Genomic DNA, 19849 nt, shown 5'->3' with positions numbered 1-19849 from the left:
GTTTCCCATAGGCGGTGTGCAGCGCTTTTAGGGGCGCTACTGCACGTTCCTCTGGCGGAGAAACTGCACAAATGCTCTGGGAGGTGTATGGGGTAGCCAGTCCGATTCAGTCGCGACTCACCTCCCCAATTTTTTTCCCCTTCTGCCCATCACCATCACTAGCAGACGACGCTAAGCCCGTCTACATTCATGTCTCTTGCAAGCGTTCTTCTAGGATTGCCTGATATTAGATATAGTGTGTCCAGTTTTCGAGCAGACGCTTCTTTGTAAGGGTAAAACGTGTGTAATTCTTACCGCATAACTCACGTGTCCTTGTTGACATTCAGGCAAACCGCCTCAATAGCTTGATATGCAGCGGGTTGCAGTTCGCCCGATCTTTCTCCGTTTGTCAAAACTCCTGAACCCGTGAAAAATTGTTTCTTTTTTTAATAACAATCCTCGGCAATCTCGAACATTCTGATTGCTGGGTTCACTTTAATTATTTCCAGATTGGTGGGCACACTGGTTGTTGGGACAGCCGGGATTATTACAAAAGCTAAAAATACCTCCCTTCTCATTGATATTGACAAAGTGGAAACAATATGTTTACTTTCTTTACATAATGTCCCCCAGCACTCATTCCTTTTCAGTTTGAGTTTTTGGGTTCCTAACTTGTCGGCCTCAACACGTAGTTTTATGACCGGATAGCGCTGTTGCGTGGCGCTCGAACTGGACTGGGTCTCTCAGAAAGGTCGATTGCAGTTATGTCTAAAGAGTGGAGGAGGAGGAGGAGTGTCGTTGGGAGGAACCCGAGAGGTCTGCCTGCCTGAATAGGCGGCATGTTTCTCGGGAAGGGAAAGGTGGTGGAGAGGGGGAGAGGAAAGGGTGAAGTGGAAGACCGAGCGGAATCCGCTCGGGGGGAGGATAGCTGCGTCCATGGGCCGACTTCAGGGGAACTGTGCCGGCATACGCCTATTACACATCTGAGGGAAACCCAGGAAAAACCCCAGACGGCACAGCCGGCCCGCGGATTCGAACCGCGGACCTCCCAGTCTCCAAGCGCACGCGTTACCGCTGCGCCACCGGAGCTGGTGTGTGTCTAAAGAGTGCGGCTTAACTCTTTAGAATACGCTGCACCACATAAGAATGTCAGACAGTTGCCTTACACTCACAAAGCGTTTTTCATACACTACTAGTGTCAGGCGTTATTTTAACTAATGCGATTAACTGAGCTAGAAAAATGAAAAAAGTCCCTCTACAACGCGTCACTTCAGGCGAAGGCGAAGTGCAACGTGCGCTTGCTCAAGCGACAATTTTCATTTGTAAAATGCTCGCAGATGCAGTGCAAAAATGACAGTGTTCCTATCGCATAGTACAGTACGACTATACAAGATGAACTAAAAAATGCGATGTTCACCTTGTTAGCTTTCGAACATTTGTAGCGTATATCAAACTCCTTTGACAGTTGAGGTATCATAGAAACACGTTTACTAATTTAGAAAAACACTGCAGGTTGTCGAAGAAAGAATAAGTCGTTGTCTAAACATGCGCAGCGCGCGCAGCTTCTAACATCACTTACGGAAAACCTACACATGAAACCAATGGAGCGACATCAAGTATTGTTCCGTACAGCCGGCGCTAGTTTCTTGGGTCTCGGCTTCGCTCAACGTACGCTGAAGGGGTTGTGACACTTTCCCACAAGTTAGGCCTAACAAGTGCATAACATGGATAACTGCAGCGATGTGAACCCGCATTCCATGCTTTACAGCAAACACCGAAACGTATTATCATGTGACGTCGCTGCAGTCATCTCCGCCAGTGAAGCGTCTACGGGAGAGGTCACGTGCATATGAGTAGCAATGGGAATGACCGAGGTTCTGGCTCCTCTGACGTCAGAGCTGGACGGCACAGCTGCATGGTTCGAGGCTTTGTATCTGACCAACTAGGGCACGTAGAAAAAGAATCTTCTACATTCCTCAGTACAGTGACACGCAGTACAGTGCTTGAACGAAGGGTAGAAATCCAACGAACCGGTAAGGACGTATATGAACGGAAGTGCCTCAGGACGAGAGCCGCCGATATTTCGAACAGAGACTGCCTCAGAAGGAGAACAGTCTCTCTTCGAAAGATCGGCGGCTCTCGTCCTGAGGCACTTCCCTTCAAGCTTGAATGATGTAATGGGTAACAAATGTCGAAGTATCAGAACCCTTTTAAGATCGGCAACGATACAGCGCTGCGAAGTCTTGAAGCGTCATAATGCCACCCTGCACATAATGCTGCTTCGGCTGGTACTGTTCCTCGCTGTCTGCGATCCAGGCGCCTATCACATTTCTCCTGACGTCTGCAGTCCCCATCTAGTGCCAGTGTGGACATCAAATTCCAAGCAGCACACATTCAATTTACAAGCAGCACAACACATTGGCGCAATATTGGCTGTATATTGACAGTGCTGGTCCATGTTGGTCCAACAACTGACCACTATTCACTATTGCGGTTGTCTATATCCAGCCAATATTGGGCCAAGATATTGTGCTGCTTGGGCTCCTACAACTCACCTATAGAAGACCAGGATGGCGCAGGCCACACGTCGTTCAGTGCAAAGTAAAGTGCTCCCATTGTCAATCCTTGAGATCTTGTGAGCGTCAATTGGCTCCTACGATAATGCTCCACTTGAGATTTTGTACCCATAGCCTGATAGATCTAACATGGAAGAAAAGAAAAAACACCTATACTGAGATGACATCAATTACTTGTTTTCTCATATTGCGATCTTTCTGACAACACTTGTAACTAGGGCCTGACTTTTTAAGGTTATACGCGATTATGCCCGATATTTACTGAAATAGAGTTTAACCCGGCATTTCTCCGAAAACTGCTGGATCAGGGGGATTCAATGTTACTACAACTAACACAGAACTTTGGAAACTGTGTTGTAAATGCATAAATATGCTCATAGAAACTGTCGAACCAGATACCATACCACCTCTTAAATGCATGGACTAAATATTGATACTCTGTCTACTGGTGTGTCATGTATTATGCCGAGTAAACCAAAGATTTATGCCTGATCCAATCCGGTTCAACCAGATTTGGGTTGAATCAGGTTCAGTTCAACCCGATTACACCCGAATTCTTGAAGGCAAATATATCCCGATATTTACCCCAGATTGTTAAAAAAATATAACCCGAAAAAGGCAGGCCCTACTTATAACCCGTCACTTGGAAGGGTGCCTTCTACGCGCGAGTTGTTGCTAGAGAGTGGTTATTATATAGCAATTGACCGTGATCTAATTATGTAGATCGCAATAACCCGACGAAAAAGTGCCGTATTATAATTGTGTTATCGTATCGCTCGTACGTTTGCTCACGCATTGTATCGCCACGAATTGTGAACAAGGGAGGCTATATATATATATATATATATATATATATATATCAACCTAACAAAGCAAAGGGCAAATTGCTTACACGTGCTCAGACGTTGACTATGATTTCACGTAAACCGCGCGGTACCACACTGTTTACCTGCGTGCGTGTGCGTGATCATGTGTGTCTATTGGGAAAGTTCAGGTCCCTGTTCGAGGCACACGTGCCGCTGAAAAGTCAGTGACTGGCACGCCCTACTGGGAGATGGAAAACGACGGTTCATTACCGGACGCTCTAGTGGTGATCACAAGGCCACTTCTCCCCGTGATCATCAGTAACTGCCAGATGTCCTCGTGTATAAAGCGAATAACACATGTCCATTTATCGTGCTGACGTCAAGTGAAGGGAGCCTTTGTTATATGTTGGAAGGGAGTGTCTGTCCTACTCTGCGGTCGTGATTTGCTAATGATTTTGAAAAACGAACAAGTACAAAGCAGAATCGATGCTATATCAGGGCTACTGCATTACTAATTATTGTACTGCTATTATGTTCACTACATTACTATCAATCAATCAATTAATTGTGCTCCCAAAAGTCCCATACGGGCGTTACTAATTATCATTCATTAATACTAATTATGTGCAAATGCAAAGGACCTCCAGCAATGGGGTAGAGTATCGCCTCTGTCGATGAAACTCCCCAGTCATCATCTTAAAATAAAGTTGCTGTTGCTGTCAGGAAAGCCGAAAATTATTAACCAGAAATCCCGGGATTTGGCCTCGCGAAATCCCGGGGTTTCGGGACATTAAATTATGCCGGAATCCCGGGATCAGCACCCTATCCACAATCAAGGCTCGTTCAGCCTCACGGACCTGGACTCCGGAGGCCATCGATGTGTTAGAGAAAGTGAAGTATGAATTGTCGGCTGCCACACTGCTATATCTCGCTTTGCACAATGCACCCCACAAACATCATGGACATGGTAGATGCTTTGGCGTCGGCCGTGGTAGCTGCACTTGATCAGACCAGCGGCATGGCCGAGCGGGTTAGGGGTCCCGCTCGTTGGTGGTAGCCAAGGTCGTGCTGAAGACTGGAAGGTGATGGGCTAGAATCCTACCACCGGCTCTGCTGTCTGAGGTTTTTCCTGGGTTTTCCGAATACTTTCCAGACGAATGTTGGCACAGTTCCCCGTAAAGTCGGCCATTAAGCATACTAACAACCTTATCCCCCTCCTTCCTGCTATCCTCTCTCCATCTGTCTACATCTGTACGCCGCTCATAGCCACAGTCGCATCGCTGCGTTAACACAGAATAAAAAAAAAAGAACACATGCACCCAGTCAACACACATTGTTGGTAGAATGCAGAATTAACGTTGAATATTGCTGAACAATGTAGAACGCAAAATGCGAACATTGGTTCCGCGCTGATTTGACGTAGTTAATTCAGCATGTCAAATGTTTTACGTTAATATAACGTGGATTTGTTGCACACAAATTAACAGTAGATTATTGTAGGTGAAAACAGCGTCGATAACTGTAATGGAAAGTCACAGAAGGACATACGTCGAATATACAACGCTGCTTTAGCAAAAAGCGGGCTCAAACAACGTGGACCTGCCGCGCAGGCCGTTCAATAGCGCTTTATCAAGGTTTCTTTTGCGTGATTCTGCTATTGTTAAGGGAACTCTGACCAGAAGTTGTGGGAGCTCTTTTGTACTTGCAGTCGATAAAGCACCCAACAAAGACTCTACATGCGAAAATTCACGCATTAAAACCCCACGGGTTCTCTTAACTAGAATTTTAAACATTCCACTTAATAAGAGTGCAGCACGCCTAGCGTCAAACTGAGAAAACATACGTTTATATAGAATATCCACCCCGGCCCACCATCAAAATGACATCGACATGAGGGCCACTGGCAACACCCACAATTGGCTCGAACGCGTCACGTGGTCACAAAATACCCTGTATGAAATGGCATTTCTATGTTAATATGTTTTTGTTACAGAGTCTCAGAAAGAAAAATATACCCTGCATTTAACAGAAGCAGTAGGTTCTACGATTGCCTTTTCAATATGCGTTCTGTTGTCTTGCGTTCCATATGGTTCCGTATTCGGTCAGTTGTAATGGCTGCCAGATGAGGATATTGCGAACTTGTGTGATTCCCGGCTCATCCTGCCTTTTTCGGGTCATTGCGTTGGTGTTGTAGTTGTTCGCCATATTCTGAACGTTACACCTATCATTGCGGCGTATGTTCTTCATCTGCTGCCAAGCAACGACCGCAACTGCAGGCACTCGCCTCAGCGAAATTCGGTCTGTTGCATATCAAAGGAGCATCGGGACCTGATGATGTGCTGCAAATGCTGAAGTTGAATTCTTTGAACCTTCATTTGAAGAAAGCAAATGTGTTCTCGTGTGGTTCTGACGGAAAAGCAGTTTCAACAAGGTTAGCACATTTATTTTTCAGTTCCAAGTATACGCACTCAAAACCGTGCAAGTGCATCCGATCATTCTCGTAACTGCTCCGTAACACGTATGCTTTGTTACGTATCCCACAGATCCCTCCGCTTCATGAACCCAGTCAGCGATTTCCCCAGAAATTCCCTGCTGGGGGGGTGCCGAGCTTTCAAGGGGGGGGGGGTATACTTGGTGAAGGTTCCACTCACGGAATTTCTCTTAGACACGGAGAGAATCGTGGCACAATTCTGATATATCTGCACAGCTTTCCCGTTTTATTTGTACATGTTATTACGTTAGAACACAGTGCATTAGAATATAGATTCATTATGAACGGCATTTCAACATTAAGGTCCATAATCGCACCACCGACAAAGAAAAAAGACTACCTTGTCTCACGAAGCTCAATGAATACCTAGCAACCAAAGGTGAAAACCTTGGACGAAAAAAGCAGAATACCTTGCATGATTCAGTTGGGCGCAAATGGTTCTTGATGATCCACATTGAGTTTGCGTGCCTGCACGCATTTTTGCTCGTATATGTGCGCAATATATGCATTGAACAGTCACTTTCAAATTATTTTGGACAAATGCATGGCACTATCATGTGCATGACTGTGGTCCTACAGCATAAGTTTGACAGTACAGGATGTAATTCGCTGCGCTGGACTCACGGAACTCCCAGAACGTGTTGGTGGCCGAGCTAGGTGGAGTCACCTGATAAATTTCAGGGGGGGGGGGGGTTGCAAAAATGCAGGGAGGGTCATGATAACTTTGCATGGGGTATAGATTTCAACCCCGTTATCCCTTTCCCAAATGCTGTACCATAGGTATGAGTTCGGAGGGTTTGAACCCCAAGCCTCGCCACCTGGCTACACCCCCCATTGTATACATATATTGCAGAGTACCCTCTTCAACCAGGCAATGCCAACGAATACGCTGAAGCGGTCCCGTGAGAGTAGAGGAGGTAAGTGAATACGATGTGCTTCTGTCACGTTCATGCCAGTGCGGCTCATTTTTTTACTTAGGGCGTATGAAGCTATACCTGGCATGAGTATTTACGGATGTTGCAGTCCGTACTTACAGCTATACGTACCTGGGATATCAGCACGAAAATCTGAAATCCTGCGTTGCTTCCGTCAGCTCTAGGAACGTTGAGCACTGATGACATGTATGCGTCCAGTCTTGCATTGGCTGTGAGGAAATATGATCCTATTGAAAGTACCCTCTTCATTACATTTTTTTGTCCGGTTATTATTGGTACTCTGCAGAGACCATGCCAGCTTGATGTTTTCCGTAATTAAAAAATTGCAGCCCGTGCAGTGCCACACTATGATTGCTGGGACTTGTTTGTTATAAGGACTGCAGATAGAAGACATGTTGAGTGCATGCCTGTCATAACTATTATTAAATGGAGTGGTTGCGTAAACTCAACCATCGGAAACTCGCCGTAGTCTACCTGCAATGCATTCGCGGGGCCCAGCAGCCAGAAATCGTTCGAATCGAAATCGAAATCGAAAAGATGAAAAATCGTTAATCCGCTAGAGTACAATATGGGCCACGTCATTTTTTTTTTTTTTTTGCCAAACATAGGATCTGAAAGAGATCGTATCGTTAGACTACGCCATAAGGAATGCCATGAACCAGTAGGGCTTCTAAGGAGTCAAAAACAGTCAAGATTTGAAACCCTTCGTGCAACTTCAGGCACAGTGCGCAATTGGTAGGCGCTGCGCCACATTCATCTGTAGCATACGATCCATTTCTTCGTGCAAATCGATGGATCTTACACGAGCTGTGAAACTGTCATAAACATCGCCAAGCTTTTTCATATTAAGGGGTCAGCTATTACGGTGCTCAAAGCCTTACTCATTCAAGAATAAGCCTATAGAGCCAGTGCTCTATAGAGCACTGAAAACATTCTTCTGCAGCATTTTCAATGTTGACGTATACGTAAAGCAATGTTGATGTATACGTCAACATTGCTTTGCTTCAATCATGTAATGTTCTTCTTACCGAGATGCATCCTGTTCTCTATCGCTTGAGGGAATGGAAATACAAGGTCTTCTGCCGGAAATGCTGTAGAGAGCGTCTCTAATGTTGGGAAAGATGGAAACCCAAAAGCGGAGCAAAACCGTGGTGTAGGGAGAGATTCCCAGGACCACGGCGGTGAATAGTAGTCGAAGAAGTGCACTGCACATGAACAATAAATAATCATTGGTTGACGTGCCGATAGTCTCCTATGTGTCACTGATCACTCCACAGAACGCCAGTTGCTCACCGTCTCCAGAGAGCCCGTCGTTAGGGTTATCGTGGATACCGCCGCTGACCTTTGACAAGACTCCATTTGACGGAGAGGAACCAACGTAAGGACGCGTCGGGTCCTCTTCCGTCACAATTTTTTCGAGTGTGTCCCGGAACAAGCCAATGTAATCCTCCCGGTGCGCTTCTGTTGTCGTTCTGTTGGCAAAAACCGCAACTCACTGCTTGGCAGTGCTGTACATAGTAGCGCCGCTACCGTAGTCTCAACTTTTTCAGTAGCGGACTAGAGATTACGCTACATTTTAAATTTATAATGGAAAAAGTAATTCCGCTACGAATACGGGTAGCGGCGGACAACTCTTCCTCCGCTGCGGATACCGCTACTTTCCATAATGTCGAAGACGTAGAACACAGAGAGGTAAAAGTGAGATAACGATGAAGCAGAATATCTTTTTGTCATTCCTTTTAGCTACTTGTTAATCAGGCAGACTGATATGCCGATGTTCGTCAATTTCACCAACTTTTATAAGTTAAGCGCAATTGAATAGTTAGTGATACAATTTGTGTTATTCTTTGCGTTTTCTAACTTAGCTCACATCTGCGTAACACACAGCTATCACACTGCATAATATTGGCTATGAAGCTCGTTTCCGTCATACAATCATTGCAAAACTACGTAAGTGCGTTGGTAGCACATTTAAAAGTGTGTTTGGCAACTTTATTGTTCGGAGCTGATAAACAAAGCGTCGTGTCTTTTGTAACAGGAATGAGAAAGGTATTGGAAACACAATGAGATATAGCTATAGTCATTCATTTATAATTCAGGTGAAGCATTTCTGGAGAGACAGAATTACCTAAGCCTACACAGGTTGCCAAACACGGTCTAGTTGAAATAAGGGTGAGTAGGCAAGCGAGCTGGTGAAGGTTCGACGAAGGCATACCTTGAGCTTGAGGGAACGATAACACACGAAGAAGTAGACGGTCTAGTTGTTTTCTCACATTACATACGTTACACTGAAGGTATATGAGCCACACAGAACATCAGGCCGATGTCACTCGGAGCGATGATTAGCTTGGAGGGTGTTTTGCGGTGAAGTCTTGGTTTAGGAGTGCACCGCCATCAAGAAATGGTTGGATACTGAGACAGATGCTAATGTAATCACTTACTGCTGTTTGGCGGGGATTATCAATTCTTACATAAACAATTATTAAAGAATGTTTTTTTTTTTTTTTTGATTGGGTGTTAGCGCCGCGAAGCAACTGTGGCTATGAGCGACGTACAGATGTGGACAGACGGAGAGAGGATAGCAGGAAGGAGTGGGAGACAGGGGGGTTAGTATGCGTCCTGGGCCGACTTCAGGGGGAACTGTGCCGACATTCGTCTGGAAAGTCTTCGGAAAACCCAGGGAAAACCTCAGACAGCACAGCCGGCGGTAGGATTCGAACCCACCACCTCCCAGTCTTCAGCACGACCTTGGTTACCACCAACGAGCGGACGCCTTAGCCCACTCGGCCATGCCGCTGGTATTAAAGAATGAGAGAGTAAGGCGCATTATATATATATATATAAGTTGAAATAAACGAATGCGGTTGACCACGACAAAGCACGTGTGCTGCCCTCTCTCCTTGTACATATTCCCCTCTTATTCTTTGCAATTGTCTTGCGTCACCATAGTATCCCATTCCTGTTGAAGACAGCGCTGCTGTCGAAACGTCGAATACCCCCTCTTAGTTTTTAATAAAGTCCCCCTTTTATTCCTTATCCTGTAGAAGCACCGTCTCCACTTCTGATCTTTATTGAATACCTATATATATATAGCCTGCGTGGCACAGCCTGCGTGCAGCCATAGAAGCCATCTTAATCTGTAATTTTTAATTTCAAATACGTCTAGTGTCATTTACGTGTTTCTTTAATGGCTTTTTTCCCTTCATTATAATTCACTGGCTTTCACTGTGGCATTGAGGTGTGCTCAGTCACCCTCCCAGGTGTATATCGCTCGCTGAGCGACCCCTGGTTTGCCAATTCCGAACGATGCGCAGCTACCCAGAGCTGACGAGCCGCAAACACGGCGAAACACGTGTCCTCTGGTGCTGTCGCATCGTTCCATGAGTATCTGTTTCTCTACGTGCAGCCATAGAAGCCATCGTAATCTGTAATTTTGAATTTCAAACATGTCTTTAATGGCCTTTTTCTTTCATTATATATATATATATATATATATATATATATATATATATATATATAGGTACTAACAAAATATGAGGCAGACAACGAAGATGTAGGAAGTAGAAAAAGGGGGAGTTATTTATTTACTAGTGGAAAGTTAAGGGGGAAGTCAACGTGGCGGCGGAAGCTCCGCCTTCGTCAGGACAGGACAGCTTCCGCCGCAATGTTGACTTCCCCCTTAACTTTCCACTAGTAAATAAATAACTCCCCCTTTTTCTACTTCCTACATCTTCGTTGTCTGCCTCATATTTTGTTAGTACCTATTTAATTTCGCGGTCGCCCGAACCCCTTTCTTCCAGCACACACATATATATATATATATATATATATATATATATATATATATGAAGGAAGAAAGCCCCTGTAAAAAACACCCTGTATATATATATATATACAGGGTGTCCCAGCTAACTGTGAACATATTTAAAAAAAAATATATATAACACTTTTTCCAAGATGAAATCAATTGCAATATAGCATATGCTGAAGGGCACTCCCTAGGAGGGCATTAGCAAAGTCCAAATGTCTTAATTAACTTTCATTAATTAACTTTTTTATTATAAAAGCTACAAAGTTGTCCCAATGAGAACATCTGTTCCTTTCGGTCACCTGATACCTCGAAACGGGGCGACGGAAAAATACGGGGTAAACGGCATTTGTGTGGCAACTGAATTTGCCACCTTGCAAAAATATTTTCATTTGATTTCAATTAAAAGAAATTGAATTTCTTTAATTGAACATCAAAATTTCCCAAGTCAACCTAACTTTTTGGAACCTAACCAACCTAACTTTTTTTACAGAATTGGAGAGCCCGTAGCGAACTTACTCGATCCACCAAGAAGTCCGCTCCATATTGCAAATGGAACTGCTCAAAAAAAGTCCCGAAATTGAGGCTTCACAGTTTTGGGGTATTCAACGGCGCACCAAATCAGTCGCAAAGATGCACGGAGAGCAGGATATGCTCCTGCCCCTATAAAGCTAGAACAATTTATCGCCGGACCGGCGTGCAGCACAAGATGCGCCGATAACAAGGCAGGTGACATTTCACCATACGTTGATAAGCGGCAACAAACAAAAAAAGAAAAAGAAAAAAATTGGTACTGAAAATTCTGGGATGCATATTTCAGCGCACGTGCGTGTCTCAGGATGTTTTAAACGTGGAAAGGTGTTGAACGAGGATAGTCTCAATCTGTTATCTCGCTTTTTCAGAAATTCCCTAATTAAAAATGAATTAATGATTTCAGGTAATCAGTCATCTGGTAGTTACATACTCTCGTCCAGAGGATGTCCGCCTGGCCGTAGAACTCACCTGCAAAAACTGCATCTACACTCTTAAAAATGAACTTCACCTCCTAGCACGCTCCTAGCCAACCACCACCTCGAATGATAAATAAACTGTGATAAATAGATAAATTTAGTGTGTGCTGATATTCCGTCGAGTGATTTCCAATCGTTCAGTAACTATAAGAACAACTGATCCTCGGCTGGCTCTGTGATTGGCAATAATATGCGCTCATCCTGCTAAAGGTAATGTATGTCAAGTGGACTTTCGGAGAGTGCGATAACTCGCATGCCGACGTTCGCTTGCTTTCGTGACACCCTGTAATGATGCCGATTACATCGCATGAAATGATGAAAAGAATGTCGTTCTTAGCCACTTTTCCTCATCTTCCCAGCTACTAAAGAAAAAGAAGCTGGCGTACCCACATAGAGTGACGAAAACGTAAGGCTAACAACAATGAGAATTCGAGGGGCAACACGTGTTTCTAAAGCGTTAAGGAACAAATAAAACTGGTGTGCCACAAAATATACTTCATTACCTTAATCTTGTCCCCATTTAATATTGTGTCGGAGGTGCTAACTGCTACAACCGGCAGCGGCTACGTAAGCATTTGAAATCCGACTTGTACAAGAGCAGGGAAGCGCTCTGGGATTGTTAGTATGAAAACGTATTACTTTATAGCGCTAAACAGACGAAGACGAAAGAGAAGGACGAAAACAAGCGTTATACAGTGCAAATACACACAGCGCATGTGGTCGTCCTTCTCGGTCGTCTTCGTCTGTTAAGCGCTATACAGTAATATGTTTGTACAAGAGGGACGATGGGAACACACACTGGGGAGTACTCACAGTAACGGTGGTTCCGTGGCGAAGCAATGTCATTGGATATACGCGAATAGCTCGGAAACACCAGCATTCCAATAGCGCCTTTGTACCTGTGGGTACTGCTTTCGCACATGCTTCTCTATCGACACCGCTGCAACCCCAGTTTCGAGCATCAGAAGAAAGAGTCATATCTTTCAAACAAACATCCATCAGCATGACATTTCTGTTGTTCTATAATATTGTAGTCATTCTGCTATACACTTTGCATCGCTCGAGACGTAGTATGATTTCTTCTATATAGTGTTCCTCTCCCAGTGCATTTAACGCTCCATCTGCTCGTCCCTCTATCGTACCTTTCGCATAATGTTTATAGCAAGCAGTAGTGGCAAACCTGAATAGTTTGGTTGACAACGATTGCATATTTCTGGGGTGGTACTCCTTAGATGCTGTATGCTACGCTTAGTTTTGCTCTGTCGCATTGAAACGCGGCATGGGGAGAAGTGAGTATATACCTCCACCAGTTGTACGCCATTCCAAGTTCCCCCTCGCTGTTCCCACACCAGAGAAAGATGGACGCATGGTGTTGCAGTCGACGCACCTGCAATGTCACCACAACTGAGACATAACTTTCAAATATCAAGAGACAACTTCAGCAAGCTTTTATCGCTTATGTAGATATACGCACATTATTCATAAATTTTTCATCATAAATTAATAGTAAATCAAACAACCCCGCACGTTAGCTTCCTGTTTCACACGCACAGAAGCCACTTTGCTACAGCACAAGATAGTTGACGAGCAATGTCTGTGCGCGACTTGGCTGCAGCTAAATGAAAAGAACAAACTTCGTCACGACTGGGGTTCAAAGCCTAACAATGCAGGTTTGTGCACTTCTAAGCGCCTTATTTTAAGCGAACACTGCGGATACGTTCTCTACCTTTTACCCACCCAGTATTAAGACAAGTGATAAAGGTGGCACCAAACACTGAGCTCAAGATAATAATACAAAAGATACGTCACTGACATCCATAGCGACCGAACATGCGTCACCCAGCCCTATCTCATCCCGACGCCCGCAGACCCCTCGTACGGTGGGCTAACTTCGCCAGTCACCCTGGCAGTTACCGTGGTACAGGGAGCATTCAATTGGAGGCTACTGAGGAGGGTCTCATGTTTTCTGTGGTGGGTATTCATCTTGGACTACACAAAATAATAATATAAATTAAAAAAATACCGGAGGAAGATGAACTGCAGCCTCCCAGTCTCCTGTACCACAATCGCATTTCCCCTCCCACTTTCAAAATTCTGTTTTCCTCCTCCCATGGTGCACCGAACCGCCAACCGAGATCAGGCTAATCGCACCTTCACCAAAACGTAATCGCCCTCAAAGGCTTGCAAATGGTGCAGACATTAGGAAGCTTTAGGAAAACGTAGAAGTTTCACGATAATATTTCCGAAAACATGATGAGCCAATCGCCCGATTCCTTTGGTGTGGTTGACACCATCGTTGCGGATGTATGGTTGCGTAACATCGATACGGAGTCTGAGGTCGCTTGCGATTTCCTGAAAATCCCTCTTTTTCCATAATATGTGTGGGGGCATGCTGCAAACCAGTTTGTTCATCAAATATTGTCCCTGGACCTTTCGGGTAGTTTTTCGAAGTAATAAGCATTGAGGTTGTAGATCCAACTTCTGTAGCAACGCTGAGCACAACAACTACTGAACATTCCACCCATGAGCGATGAACTTGAGGTCCGGGAAACCTGTATGTCAGTCGAAACGACAGTTATCCTATTCAAGTTGCTCAACAATGCAGGCCCTGTGTGGATTCGCATCCTCAGGTCACGGCAGAATGTCCCTCGGAGACGTCGCACAAGTTGTTGTAGGGTACAGTCACGGTAAAGGTGGTCAGAAGCGTACGCGAGCGTAACACGATATCGGTCCGCACCATCTCCTCCATGTCGCGTTTGAGGATGACGGAGGGGATGGACCTGCTGCCAAATTCCCTCCAGGTGTGAACATGTCGGGAGTTACTTTCCATGCCATGAAGAGGATTACTGGGCTCAACTGTGCCCCTGCTCGTGCGGCGACTTCTCTGCAGAACTGCACTGCTGTCTCTAGCGAGACACAATCAAGAGAATACATCGCATAGGGTACCGTGTTCATAAGAAACGGACATTCATGTGCGCATCGAGTCAAACCATGTGTCGGTGTGAGTTTTCCTAAAGGCCGTTGCCTGGGATGTGGGCCCTTGATGGGATCGTCCTGCCCCATTGCGTTTAGTCGACCTTGCAGGGGACTACTTCGTCGTGGGCATCTATTCCAAAGCACCGACGCACATCCTCAGCAAAGACGGTTGTCTCAATGTATAGTGCGTATTACACCTCCGGTTGTAATTGGCCTGTCTCGATACATCCCAATAACTTTCCTTCTCATGTGATCGAGGCGGAGATGTGCACACACCCCATCTATGAGAACGTTTAACCGAACACACGCATCGCACAATACGATTCGTGAAGCACGTTTACAAATATTCATGTGGCTTCCACGAGGATGCCACTAACACCACCTCATATGTGTTTGTTTCTTTTCGTTTTTATTGCAACGGAGCACCCCCTTATATTTTGCCTTGATATTGTGTAGACGGTAGTTACTCAACGTATTTCCAAAGTTTAGTGAACACCAGACGCCTGGAATGGGGTCAGTGACAGAAAATCACGCCGATGGCACTTTCATGTCAAAAGAACGGCTTTCTGCTATCTATCAGTTGTCCTTAACTAGGACCTAAAAACACGTCTTATGCTGGCTTCTGTGAAGGATGAATATGTCAGTGCACACTACCATGACAGCGCCCACAATACGACAGCTCCTGGATGACGCATTGCCAAAGGCTCTAAAGTAAATACCTACATCGCCGTTGAATCGATACCTCGAGGAAATATTTTTCTAGCAGCCCGAGAACATAGCGTCTGGAGGGATGTAAACACTGCACAGAACAAAAAATGCTTTGTACAGCTTCCTGCTTTTAGCTCGCACGTCCGGCGACACATCCGAGGTATGAAACCAATACGCGTCAAAGCGTTCACCCCGAAGCCTTTCCCGTCACCTGCTTATCGATCGTTCCGAAACGTAGAGTGCATCGATAGCACCACGGTGGATAGCACTTAGCGGTTTCAGCAAACAAAGGTCGGCGTCTCGGATTATGCGGCAAACATGGGACAACTACGTTTTGGAAAGACGGTTGGTTTTGCCGCCGTATTCATCATGCTGAGTGAGTGATGCACTATATGCGACCAGGTGCTTTTGATAGTGAGAGAGTAGCACAAACTAATACTTTACACTAAAGCAATGCAACAGCAGGACACATGGAACATTGAGCTCAACTGCAAGTGCCATTAAGCTTTTTCTCAAGAGCGAACAATTAAAAATTGCCATTGTAAAATTATTTTGTAAACAAAAATTAAAAATAATCTTGTAGATTGTAATGAACTGCGTGAGCTTGTTCCTTAACATCAACGCTTAATTCACTTGTTAGTTATGCCTGCTCGGAGCACTCCACTAAAGCAGCTAACTGCTGGGACGGGTCGAACGGGTAACACATCGACGTGTCCCTGCAAGCTGATCTAGCAACTTTTTTTCAAAATGTGCTACTGTTGCCACTATGTATAAAGTGCATAATTAGGGTAACACCATTTTATAAATCGAGGTATGGGAGACGTTGATGAAGCAGGACAGTGGCGGGAATCCATCCCGCACCTCTTGGCTACGGGTCAGGTGCGCGATTAGTTACTGGAACGACGGATTGCCAAACAGCCTCTTTCGGACAGAGAGGGCAGGCAGTCATCCCCTTCACATTCTCTCCTGCATTTGAACAGAACATCGATGTGTATGTACCTGTTGTCGAGCTTCTATGGCAACACTGTTGAGGAACGTGGGGCTTGCTGGGTACAATGCGCTGGCAAACATAAAGTCTTGCCAGATGAGAATGCCCTTCATATCAGCCAGGGAGTAGAAGGCGTCGCACTCGTAGACGCCGCCGCCCCAGACCCGGATGGCATTCATGTTAGCTGCAAGAGCAGCGTCTAATAGAGCCTCCAAGCGCTCCTGGCTGACTCGATCGTGAAATGCATCTGGCGGAATCCAGTTGCTCCCCTTCAAAAATATCGCCTCGTTGTTGATTCTCACAAGAAAGGTAAGACCTGTGAGAGAAGGGTATTTGACAGGTGCGGAAAGCGGGTCTACATTGACATTCGTGGAAGCCCATAAAGACTGTATAACCGCAAGAAAACACAGTACGGGATTCCCCTTTGAAATCCATAAAAGGTAGGTCACAACAATCTCATACATAACAGGCTATCAACAGGCTATCACAGGCTATAACAAGTTATCAACGAACAGGCTTCAGCATGCGATATTTTATTCAAAACTTGCTTTCAAAAAATACGAGGCAGAGTGAAATGGCAGCCGCAATTTATTGTGACTGACTCGGAACTAGACTTGTGCACGCAACTCGACAAAGGTAATTGATTATCATTACTCTTGTGGCAAAAGTAATTTTTTACCGTTATAAACTGTTCGGCTAAAAATATAGCGCGTTACTTTCAGGGTTACTTTCCATAATAATAAGCCACGTGGTAAGGAAAAATTCATCAATGTAAAAATTTCAATTGCAATCAAAATTTAAAAAAAATCAATGTAAACGTATCATGCATCTGAATAATAAATTATACTTTGGCACATGTCGACACTTACTATCGAATTCTTTTTCCTTCGATTGGCGTAGCTTAGCGGCTAACATTCAAAGACAATTTGCAATCCCTGTCTCCAAATTTACAATCCGTGCACTCGTCCCGTGTCATTTCCCTCGTTTGCGTGCTGTGCGGTAACGTTCTTTTGTCGTCGTGCTTTGCACATCGATTGTCGCAAGTTTTCTACCTTGATAAGTACCCTGTCGCTATTTCTTTCGCTTCTTGAATGAACTCTACCCACCCACATTAGCGCTAGATTTCACAATTTTATGCATTTTGATAGCGACTACAGGTTTTCCCGTCCATTTTAGTCCAAGTGCCATCTGAATTAGTCCAGGTGCCATCTGAAATAATCCGAGCGCCGTTCAGTTTAATCCGGGCGCCATCTGAAAAAATCGAGATGCTATTTAATTTAATCCGAGTGCCATCTGAATTAATCTATGGTGTTTTTAAGCACTATAACCGTGCACTCACACGAAGGACATCCCCGCAGAATGTTCTACAGAGATGTAGTGGAAGGAAAAGTAAAAAGCTGCTGACAGGACTTAAATTCTGCTGCGTCTTATGTTGAGCATTCGCACTGCGCCGAGATATCGAGAGTTAAAGCGGAAGCATAGCAGACGACACCATTGGTCATGTCTTCTGCTACAGAGTATCTCCTGACTGAGCTGCAGGATATTCCACACGGTTAGAAGAGCGCCAAAAAGGCATGACTCCCATAGCAGACGACACCACTGGTGCTGTCGTCTGCTACAGAATATCTTCTGACTGAACTGCTGGATATTTCGCGCAGTTAGAAAGGCATGGCCACTGATCTCTATGTATAAAGGCTGGATCGCGCATAGGAGAGGGGCGCGTGAGAGAGAGGTGTGGCAACCGGCCGCCATGTTGGAGGGCCCACTGGCGCCGGCTGCTCCCATAGGAAAAAATGGGAAGCGATTTGATTTGGAGTATTTATTGCACTTTAAACGCTCCTCATTTCTGATTCGCACGCATCTTTCTTGGGAATCAGTGTGCTGATGTATTCCAAACGTGCTTCAGCCGTGTTCCTGTAGTTTTTAATGGTAATTGTCTTATTTGTCTTCTCCGCTGCCTGTATTCCGAATAGGGGTCGTAACCGTCGTGCACAAGGCGCATACGCATGAAGGTGAATTAGGTGAACGTCAACCTATAAAATTAATTATTTTTGCTCAGAAAAGTTTCACATTGTTTGTTATTGTAAGGTACTTCCGTTTTTATATTGTTTGTTTTCGTTTGTTGTGCGGTTTTCGTGTGGTGTTCCGCGGTTCTCGTTCGTTATTATGGTTTGGTATTGTACGGTTCTAGTTTGACTTTTTCCATTATCGTATTATGTTCTACAAGTGTCTCTCTGTGTGCTCTGCAATAAGACCTCGACTCTTATTCTGAAGTGGCTCATTATTTTATTCACCACATCACCACCAGCAATGGTATGGAGTATAGACCCTGGCGACGAAACTCTCCATTCCTCATCTTAAAATAACGTTATTGTCACGTGTGCTTTGCAGTTTTTCAGCTGTCAGCGTATTTCATTACAGAAATTCGAAGCGTTGTGCACGAAGAGCATTCACATGCATGACTTATCACACACGCTGTAGGAGCGACTTCACATACGAGGTTAACACAGCAGTTTATTTACTTCCACCGTACCTCACAAATTAAAAGAACAGTGGAACAAATTGGCATATTGGCGCAGGTTCTGCATCCGCTTCTTCTGCACAGCTGAGCGACTGTGAGGGGAACCTGAAAGCACAAGCGCATTATTTATAGAAAATACATGGTCTTGAGATTTGTAGGAGCAGCCACACACACTTCCTTAGTACGTGATAGCACCAGTGAAGTAGGAATGCAAACAAGTCCGAGTTGTCAGATGCCTGCGATACGAATAAACAGTCTTTTCCGCAAAATAAAGAGCTTACCTGTGAAAAATCATCCCTCTTTCTCAGTCCGTGTGAAGTGTACTCAAAGCTGCAACAAACTGGCATGACACGCCCTTTAGTTTAAAGTAAATTTGAAAAAATACGGGCAGCCCCGCTTGAACTAAATGCAGACGACAGAATACGTTGGGCTAACCAATATGGCGGCCGGTAACCACGCTGTGGAGCACCCTATGCGCGATCGAGCTTATACTATAGAGATCAGTGGGCATGGCTCACATAGCAGACGACACCACTGGTGCTGTCGTCTGCTATAGAATATCTTCTGAGTGAACTACTGGATATTTCGCGAAGTTAGAAAGGCATGACTCACATAGCAGACGACACCACTGGTGCTGTCGTGCACCAGTGGTGTCGTTTGCTATGTGAGTCATGCCTTTTCGCGCTCTTGTAACCGCGCGTAATGTCCAACAGTTCAGTCAGAAGATACTCTGTAGCAGACGACTGCACCAGTACTGTTGTTTGCTATACTTCCGCTCCAACTCCCAATATCTCAGAGTCGTGTGAATGTTCCACATAAGACACCGCACAACTTCAGTTCCACCAGCAGTTTTTTTTCTTGCTTTTTCTTCCACTAAGATACTCTACAAAGATATCCCTCGTGTGAGCACACGGTTATAGTGCTTAAAAACACCATGGATTAATTCAGATGGCACCCGGATTCAATTGAGTAGCATCTGGATTTTTTCAGATGGCACCTAGAATAATTCAGATGTCACCTGGACTAAAATGGACGGGAAAACCTGTAGTAT

At 44.9% G+C, this 19849-nt stretch overlaps 1 protein-coding gene across 1 annotated transcript in view; it reads right to left on the bottom strand.

The window, feature by feature from the left end:
• The window catches only part of LOC135384921 (beta-mannosidase-like), a 64513-nt gene that overhangs the window by 7379 nt on the left and 37285 nt on the right, over positions 1-19849 (bottom strand). The window contains exons 8-13 of the mRNA XM_064614103.1: positions 16289-16593; positions 12907-12992; positions 8081-8259; positions 7816-7992; positions 6899-6996; positions 2535-2679 (exon numbers count right to left, since the gene is read on the bottom strand). Coding sequence (XP_064470173.1) covers positions 2535-2679; positions 6899-6996; positions 7816-7992; positions 8081-8259; positions 12907-12992; positions 16289-16593 — 990 coding nt within the window. The remainder of the gene's footprint in view (positions 1-2534; positions 2680-6898; positions 6997-7815; positions 7993-8080; positions 8260-12906; positions 12993-16288; positions 16594-19849) is intronic.

This window comes from Ornithodoros turicata, chromosome 2, assembly GCF_037126465.1.
Source record: "Ornithodoros turicata isolate Travis chromosome 2, ASM3712646v1, whole genome shotgun sequence".
Classification (NCBI taxonomy): Eukaryota; Metazoa; Arthropoda; class Arachnida; order Ixodida; family Argasidae; genus Ornithodoros; species Ornithodoros turicata.
This window is presented reverse-complemented; position numbering and strand designations above follow the sequence as displayed.